Source organism: Eurypyga helias, unplaced genomic scaffold, assembly GCF_000690775.1.
Source record: "Eurypyga helias isolate BGI_N326 unplaced genomic scaffold, ASM69077v1 scaffold35808, whole genome shotgun sequence".
Taxonomy (NCBI): domain Eukaryota; kingdom Metazoa; phylum Chordata; class Aves; order Eurypygiformes; family Eurypygidae; genus Eurypyga; species Eurypyga helias.
The window spans coordinates 1472-10475 of NW_010266908.1; the positions used below are offsets into that span (position 1 = coordinate 1472).

General features: G+C 48.2%; 1 protein-coding gene across 1 annotated transcript in view; it reads left to right on the plus strand.

Annotated features, from left to right (window-relative positions):
- Positions 1 to 367: 367 nt before the first annotated feature.
- DNAJC17 (DnaJ (Hsp40) homolog, subfamily C, member 17) overlaps positions 368 to 9004 on the plus strand; it is a gene marked incomplete at its 5' end in the record, with an annotated part of 14706 nt that continues 6069 nt past the window's right edge. Inside the window, 9 exons of the mRNA XM_010157251.1 lie at positions 368 to 437; positions 1517 to 1575; positions 3050 to 3137; positions 3484 to 3566; positions 4013 to 4109; positions 5659 to 5708; positions 6044 to 6121; positions 6824 to 6904; positions 7652 to 7780. Coding sequence (XP_010155553.1) covers positions 368 to 437; positions 1517 to 1575; positions 3050 to 3137; positions 3484 to 3566; positions 4013 to 4109; positions 5659 to 5708; positions 6044 to 6121; positions 6824 to 6904; positions 7652 to 7780 — 735 coding nt within the window. The remainder of the gene's footprint in view (positions 438 to 1516; positions 1576 to 3049; positions 3138 to 3483; positions 3567 to 4012; positions 4110 to 5658; positions 5709 to 6043; positions 6122 to 6823; positions 6905 to 7651; positions 7781 to 9004) is intronic.

Genomic DNA, 9004 nt, shown 5'->3' on the forward strand with positions numbered 1-9004 from the left:
TGGTTAAAAAGGACGGGTCAGTACACGGGGGTTGGAAACTGAGCTTTTCAGGGGTCTCATGCTGTTGCTGCAGGCTGTTTTACCTTTCAGTTTGCAGGGGTAATGGAGCTACTTGCACTCCAAAGGTCCTTATTTTTGCTCATGCCTGGGGGACATCGAGTCATGCAAATGAATGTTGATTCAACCACAGTCTTCTGACGGAGGTAGTTTAATAAAACAAACAAACAAACCACCAGAAACCCTCTGAATAGTAATTTTTTGCCTCTGCAGTGGTTCATGGTTGTGGGGTTTTGTTCTTTTCCCCAAGTTGCTTCTCAACACAGACTAAACAGCACCAACCCGCAAATCTCAACTCTGGCTCTGGCAGGTTAAGAAAGCGTTTCGGCAGAAGGCCCTGACTTGTCACCCGGATAAGAACCCAGACAATCCCAGAGCAGGTAAGACGGGGCTGTGCAGACAGAACCAGCTCTTCGTGTTTGCTTTCACACGTGCAGACTCCTGGAAGCGGCTTTGCTTGACTTCACATCTGTCTTTGTGTGTAATTAAAGGAATGCCTGGGTGTGTGTCACACGGAGTGTACATGTGGAGGCTGAGAGTTACGTTTGGCACGAGTAGAGCGCTCTGCGTTTGAAGGTTGAATGCGTACATGTTGGCTTTAGAAACATCCGTGTTAGGTCAGTGCTGAAGTTTTATTTGCAGCTCCAAAAATCTTCCCTTGTGGTATTTGAATCCCGGACCTTTGGCTGTGCTGTCCCTGGTGTTTACTGGCGAGTCACTGGTTTTTATTCGTACCTCTCAGGAGTCAAAACTTCAATGGCAACTTATGAATCATACTAGTGGAACTGAATATACCTGAACTGGTCGCAAGAGCTGGCTTCTGCAGCTACGCCGCTGAAGTTTTGTAGCTCCAGGTAGCAGTGAGCACCAGTGGTAGCTAGAAGGATGCTGTTCATCAAGTCACCTCAAAATAAACATCCTGTATCTTGCATTTTCCAGTTTGATAGGCTACATACAGTCTTACAGGCTGGAAAATTTGTAACCATAGTACAGAGAAACTTTGTCTGCTAGGAAAAAAGATTTTGGCAGCAATGAGAGGAAAGCTAGAGGTTTTGATCCCTGCAGAAGCCTGGGGGGTGATTGGAAGTGTGTGGGGAGGCCTCCAGCTAGTGTGTGTATCCCTCCAGGAAGGGGGTCGGCAGTATTGGTGTAAATACACAAAGTTTAAATCTTGGGCTGAAAAGCTGTTGGTGTTCTGCTGAATTCATGTATTCAGGATCTCTATTAGAATGAAATGGTTCCGGGTTTTGTTTCTTAATTTGCTGCAGTTTATGTAACCAATGTTGTCCTTTGGGTTGGGCAGATCCTGGCTATATGCTGGCTTACAAATGCTTTGGAAAGATTATTCTTCTTTCTGATGTTCTGCAGGTCTCTTCCATAAGGGATTGTCTTTCCTGGTTCATCCTCAGGCCACTAGCATGGTTTTCTGCATCTTACCCTTTTTTCTTCTAATTCCCAGCGGAAGTCTTCCACCAGCTGTCGCAGGCCTTAGCCGTGTTAACAGATGCAGCAGCGAGGGTAAGGATGCCATTCCCCTGGGGGTGTCGGGACTGTGTGGTGTTACTCTCTGCAAGCACATTGGGGAACGAGTGAAAACTCCTCCTGGCTGTCCTGCTCTCTTCTTGATTGAGCCTTCAGGAGTGCAAGTCTTATCCGGTGTTCCCTGTAGTGCTCTGTGAGGTCAAACAGTAGGAACCAGATAAGAACTTGAACAAACGTTCTTTTTTCTGATTTGATGTGCTGGGAGTAGCTCTGTTGGCTGCCAGAGTGAGAGACTGTCTTTAATAACGTGGGACATACCCTATTAAAAAAAAAAAAATTATGGCCACTGCTGATAGGGACTGTATTAAATTCCCATGACAGCGGTGCAGTTGCAGTTCCCTTGAAGTCAGGGCCTGACAAACAAATACTACCTAGTGTGGTTGCTAAGGCTCACTGCGTTTCTTTCATGAGCTGCAGAAGACTTGTGAACAGAAAAGCTCAGTAATAGCCATGATCTCTGTCCTTTTGCTGCAGGCACTTTGCAGGCTGCCAGATGTAGCTCAGACTCTTCTTGGTGTGGTGAAGTCGTTGAGTGCCTGCTGCTCCAGGCCTGAAAGTAACCTGAGCACGTGAGGGGAAAGAATAAAAACAAACTGAAAGTGAGCAAGTAGCTCTATCCAGATAAACTTGGGGGAGAAGGCATAGTAAAATTTCACATAAGATGTAAAAACGTGAAATAACTCTCCTCTCTTCAAACATTGGCAAAGCTTTTAACCCCCTCTCCAAGGGACAATGAAGCTTTTGGCATCCACATTTTAAAAAGGAACGAGTGTTTAGCAAACCCTTGCAGGAAGGAAAAATGCCAGCTTTTCTAGTCTATAAAACAAGAGTGGTGCTTTCTTGTACAACTACTCAACAAGTAAAATTTGAGCACTTGTGTTGGTCTGTGCTTTACCTACCACAGAAAGATTCTGCGTGGGCAGATGAGCAGGTTACCCGCTGCTTTAAACAGGTGCCAGTGAAACTGTCACTTTACCCCAGTTCTGAGGTCTCTGTAGTGCTGTGTCACTGCTCCCAGAGTTCTGAGCGTCTTTGGTCTGATATGTTTGTGCAAGTCAGACATCTCTCTTGTGAATAAATCTTTCACATAAAATAGACTTTTAACTTGTGAAACTTTGCCCTAAAGAAAGCCGGATCTTACCAGCGTCCCTAAAGCTGCCTCTGGCGTGTGCAGGAAACCAAAATGTTTTTCCCACCTGTGCAGATGGGTCACACTTTCCCTCCAGAGCACTTTGCAGGCACTCCGTCTGGAGATCCTCGGGCCTCTAGTCATGTTTTCAGGATATTGTGTTAACATCCAGCACGTTGAGGAAGAAAGCTAGCAAGGAGCAGAAGCTGCAGCACCTCTGCTTACTGTGCTTCCATACCTGGTCTCGTCTTTATTCCCAGCTTTCTGTTGTATCTCTTCTGCTTCACGTGGAAGACGCTAATTGTGTTGGTTCTGTGGCAGGTGGCATATGACAGAGTGAGAAAAGCGAGGAAGCAAGCAGCAGAAAGGACACACAAACTCGACGAGAAGCGAAAGAAAGTAAAGCTTGGTAATAAAACCAAATCTTCGTTTTCCCTTGGCTTGAAGTCTTCATTAGCTGGGTGGTTGCGTTTCCTCTGCTGCTGGGGCTCGCCATGGATGAACCTGCTGTCCCTTGGAGATGGCTGGGGTTTCTTTCTGCCCAGTACAAGACAGGAGCCATCTGAAATGCCACAGCCCTAGCTGGGGAGGGGCCTGCTCTGGGTGGGGGTTTTGGGTAGCAGAGCTATCGGGACTCTGCTTTGAAATTGGTGTAGGTTTAGCCAAGTTTGTGATCTTTCCATCTGCTTCTGGGTAGTGGTGTCAGCAGTGAAAGTTCTCTTTGGATTGTTTTAATTTTGCTTCTTTCTCGGCAGATCTTGAAGCCAGAGAACGAGAAGCCCAGACCCGTGAGGGTGAAGAGGAGGACATCAGGATAACAAGATCATTAGAACAAGAAGTAATGATAAATTCTTAGATTTCTTTGCTTCTTTCGAGAAGAATTGCTGGAAGTCTTGGCAGTCATAATGAACACCATCTTATGAGATGCAGCAAACCTATGTGTAGCAGTCTTTCAGCCTTCTGGGTTAATGGGCTCTGCGGGAGAGAGGCGTGTGGAAGGTATCTTGTAGCAGTCTGGCAAACGGGTCCATCTCGGGGGTTTGTTTTCTGGTAGCAGACAGTAACAGCTAGCTTGGTTATATACTGACTGATAGGGGCCATGTCACTGGAAATGTGAGGGCCCTGATACACGGGCTGGAGCTGGCGGGAGGGGGGAGCTAGCAGAAGGGTTGTCCCAGGGGATGGGTGTAAGATGAAAGCTCTCCTTGGCACTCTTTAGCTGACATGAACTAACCATGGAACTGCGTGCCCCAAGTTATCCGCGTTGTCCTGCCTCTGCTGTAGATTATACGCCTGCGTGAAGAAGGCTCCCGTCAGCTTGAGGAGCAGCAGAGACTCATTCAAGAACAGATCCGGCTTGAAAGAGAGCAGCACATCCGAGGTGAGAAGAGATGAGATCGGAGCCCTCAGCCAGGCGAGAGGCGCGTGGGGCCCCAGCTCTTCTGCAGACACAGCCGGCGTACAGGTGCCACCATCTGGCATGGTGACATTGCCGCATACAGGATCCTACCCGGCATCTTTTTCAGGCATGAGTGGAAAGACTAGTGTCTCTGGGGTTGCTTTCTTGTACGTGGCGTGCTGCTCTTTAGTGACAAGGAGCTGCACTGATGTGTTAGATGTCGTAAAGCCTTGAATCTGGATGTGGAGCCCCCCAGTTATGCTGGGGGGAGCCTGAAGTCCTGCTCACTGTCACAAAGCAGCCAGAGTTGCAGACTCAAAAAAGGGGATGATTCAAGTGTGCAGAAAATAAGTTGTCATTGGGTTACTGCTTCTGTGTTCCCTTGAAAGTTCTTAGTAGCTGTCACCCAAAAGAGACTCGGCGTGGAGCATAAGGTTTTGTTTTCTGTGGTGGCCGAACCTTTACTTTGTGGAGCTTGATTCTGTCGCGTTCCGTGGGTGTACACTGCCTTCGCTCCAGGTTTGTGCAAAGGCCAACAGCAGATCTGTCAGGAACTGGGGAGCACCTGCCTTCTGTGCTGCCTGCAGCAGTAGGCAGTTGCCGTGTTTGTCCTGTATTCTTGCGGGCTGTTCAGTAGCTGTAGTTAGTCCCCTTTGTACAGGAAGGGATGGGGTTTTTCCAGAATCCCAGAACTTCATCCCTTGGTATTCCTGAACCTCGCTCCCATACACACATCCCTATAGTGAATTCCAGTTTTTAATATTCTGTATCTGTATACAGTTCTGTGTTTCGGGAAGTTCTGTTCTGCTTTTCAAGTGCTGTTCAGGTTTTCAGTTCAATGGGAAGATTTTTGTTTCTTGCTTCCTACCCCTTTCAGTCTGGCAGAGGCTACAGTGTAAGACCTGTTGCTTTCTCCCCAGAAAAATGTTGATTTAATGAGTTAAAAAACCACCATCACCAGAGGTGAAGATGCAGAAACTCTTTTTGGGGTTGCCAGGGTTTTCCTTTATGACTGTGAGTCCCTCAGCCCACCCAGCCTTTCTTAAGGACCAGGAATTGAGGAGGATGTTGAGCATTGGCTTAGTGCAAACCACTTTGAGATCTTTGTAATGAAAGCACATCTTATCAAGTATTTAGTTGCCGGGCCAAATTAAATTCTTAGCCTTGTTTTTTGTCTGCTCTTAAGGTTTGGTGCTCGTTCCCCCCAGCACACCCCCCTCGCAGGGTGAAATGTCACAGAATCTAACAGGTCTCCTGCTTGTATTTTTACGTAACTGTTTCTGGCCTTGGTTGTGGCAAGTGTGGGCATCGCAGAAGGGAGAAACGCTGACACCCGATACTCGGTCTGTAGTACAGCTCCTGATGGTAGTGTCACACAGGCCTCTGGGGGCTGAAACGGTCTGGTGGGAACCCAGAACTGCGTTTGCTATAGCCACGCGTACGTTCTCGGGGTGAATTTTGTGCTAGTGCTCTTCAGCTGAGGCGTTTTCACCCACGTCCTTTCCATCTTTTGTTCCTTTCCTCTCTTTAGGCAAGCAAACAAGGAATGGAGCAGAAGGCAGAATAACTCCCAAACTCAAAGTAAGACCCTTCTCTTCTCTCTCTTCTGTCTGGTCTAGAGTTTTGAGCCTGAAATTGAGTTCTCTGTGCTTTAGGCATGGGGGAACATCTGCCTGGTCCAGCCATCAGTTTGCTTTCAAGCATGATCTTTTTTATTCCAGTGAGCAGTGTTTCTCTCTGTACCCCAAATAACATGTCCCCATTGCATGTTCCCATGTTGCAATCACCGTCTTGGCAGTTCTGGGAGCGTGGCTGTAAACAGCAGACGTGATTAATGTGCAGGTGGCAGGAGGCGCGTTGAGCGTGGCAACGTGTGTTTAAATGGAGAACATCAACTCCTCTTGTTTACTTCCCAGCTAAAATGGAAATGCGCGCAGGAAGATGAGACGAGGGGGGGATACTCGAAGGACGTTCTGTTGCGGATCCTGCAAAAGGTCCTGTCTGACACTTTCCTACTACTTGATCCCCCCTGACGCTTTCCTCCTACTTGACCTTCCCCTGCTGTCGGTGGTGTAAGAAAGGACAAATTCTGGGAAGCTGCATACAAACTGGAGTGCCTCGTTTTCGTCTCCGTTGTCCAGCTTGCTCCCCCATGCAGGTTTGGGAGCTGATCAACGCGATCCCTTAGCTGTGAGCGATCCCCAGCTCGCATGTCTGTCTCGCCCCCAGCCAAAACACAGCGACTGCAGACCCTTCCCACTGAACGGTTCGTGCCCTGTGTAAAAGTCGGGCCGAGTGGTTCCGGTGCGCTTTTGCCTGCACTAAAACACCGTGTTTGGCTGCCGTGGGAGGTTTGGAGGCAGGAACAGACAAGCCTTTGATCTGATTAATCCCAGCGTGTGATCTCTGTTTTCCTTTCACACGAGTATCTCCTGTAGCTCTGACTGAGCTGAGCAGCCTGCTTGCGCCAGGGCTTGCGGGAAGCAGCGTGCAGTTCCTTGCCTCCCCAGAACTGTTTCCTGGAGGGACACAAATTATGGCAGGTTGGGCTCAGTGGGAGCCTTGTGCGAGACAGAAAGGGTGACGGCTCCAGCCTTGTGTCTGAGAAAACACATGTTTTCTCTCTGTTCCGTAGGGGAGCTTGACTTCTCTGCTGGGTCTGTAATTAACTTCTCTTTCTTTGTTTCTCTTACCAGTATGGCGATGTGCTCAATTTGTTGATCTCCAGTAGGAAGACTGGGAGTGCAGTGGTGGAATTTGCTACGGTTAAGGCGGCTGTAAGTCTGGCAGAGGCCCCGGGTGGGGGTCATGGAGGGTGGGCAAGGAGGAGTGTTGCAGAAGGGACGGGCTAGCAGAGTGATGGCCTCGAGACGCTGCCTTCTCATTAAGGCAGTGGAGGAGGGTAATGAGAGTCTGGAGGTGCAGATGCATGAGGGGAGTGGCAAGGCTGGAGGCATAAACCCGGAGCAGATCATGCACATAAACAACCAGGCTGTGCATGTAAAAGGCTGAGGAGAGAGACACTACTTTAAAGAGCAGGCACTGAGCTAATCAGCTCTCACTGAAGGTGAATTACCCATTGTGGAGATGGGCTTAATGAGCTTTGGAGGTTATATTAGGCATTTGCAGTTCAAAAGAAAACAAAATGTCCTGACTCACTATGAGTTATAATAATTCATGTGGCTGTGGACCCAGAAATCACCAGTTACCCTTAATTTTAGAAGTTCCACCAACTTAAACTTACACTGTTCTTTCCTCGACACCTGATCTTTTACTCACATGTCCAAATAATCAAAAAACCCAGAATTGTCTGTGACCTGTTTATCAGAAGTCCTGGCAGGGATATGTTTTATCTGCTTGATGCAGTTACAGACCTAGAAGTGTGCTTCTTGTGTAGGGCAGCTGTGAAATCTTTGTGCCTTGATGCCAGGCTGGGACAGAGAAACTCCCGTGGTTGTTAGTGAGCTGCGAGGGAGTGTGGTCAGAAATTGGGGTGATGATGGGAGAATTATTGTCGTTGGCAGGAGATGGCTGTGAAGAACGAAGTTGGCCTGATAAATAATCCTCTAAAGATTTCCTGGCTGGAGGGCCAGCCCCGGATCAATCCCAGCACTGTCCTTCCTGGCAGCAGTAGCCAGCCTAGCACTTCACAGGTAAGGAGACACAGGCTGCTCTTACTTAGGTCTGTTTCTATAGCAACCTGAATTTAACAGCATGCTTTGCTTTTATGGGAAGAGATGCTGATTGTCAGCAGAGCTGCAAAGAAGCCGTTAATGAAAGGCCTGGCTTTCTGATAAGCCTTTTTATGCTGAAGCAGTGGCTTTTTAGAAAGGAACTTTTGCCTGAGAGCAGTACAGAACACAGGCTGTTTGCGTGACTGATCTTTGTGCAATCTCCCTCTCTTTCTTCCAAGTGAAAAAGAAGGATGTTCCTCACAACAGGATGAGATTTCTTAGGGTCTGCAGGAGGGAGAAGAAAGCAATATCAAATCAGATAACCTTGTAGAGGCCTAGTTGTTTGGTTTTGGTGCCTCTTCAGCAGGGTTGTACAGCTCAGTAGACTCTTTGAGTATAAGGTGTTTGCCAGTCCTTAGCTGCTTCCTGCTTTTTCCACCAGATAATCCTTCTGAAGCTGTTCCTTTTGGATAGCAGATGTATTCCAATCACAAGGTCACATCTAGTGGTTAAAACATAACCAGTCTGAGGACATGCAGCAGGAAAGTGCTGGCTGACCCTTACCCCTTGGCCCTCTGGAGCCAGAACTACATCCACTTCTGAAGTGCGTTACGCTACACTTCACTCTCTAGCTCGGAATTTATCTTGTGCTCTGCGTGTCTTCTCTTCTAGTTAGTAATTCCTTGGCTGTGCAGGGACCTGAGAGCCTTTGCTCTGGTTATTTCAGTTCCACACTTCATGTGACACCGATCCTTCCCTGTGGTACAGAGATCAAAAAGATCTAATTGCTGAGGGAGCTCCCGCCTCATGCTCTACAGGTTCCCTCAGTCTGTGTCTGTCTCAGCCCTGTGTGTTGCTGCCTCAGTATTGTAGCAGCTTGTGAGATTGTTCAGTGCACTCACTCTCCTGACTTTCTCCAACTACTGTATTTACAGTGGAGGTGTTTGTACTTCAGAATGCCCTGATGTTTGCCTAGGTTTGTTAGTGGTGTATATTTTCACTTGGGACGTGTGTTCCCTGTCTGCACAGCCTGGCCTGAGCAGCGTAGTCACCCAGAAATCCTGGGCAGAGGCAGTTACAGCGTCGTAGCCCGGGAGCCAAGCAGGTCTGCACAGCGTAGAACCAGGGAGAGCCTTGCAGACACAGCAGCACAGCAAGCTCTCGGAGTTGGCCAGAGTGTTGGAAACTGGAGGGGGGGGGGGG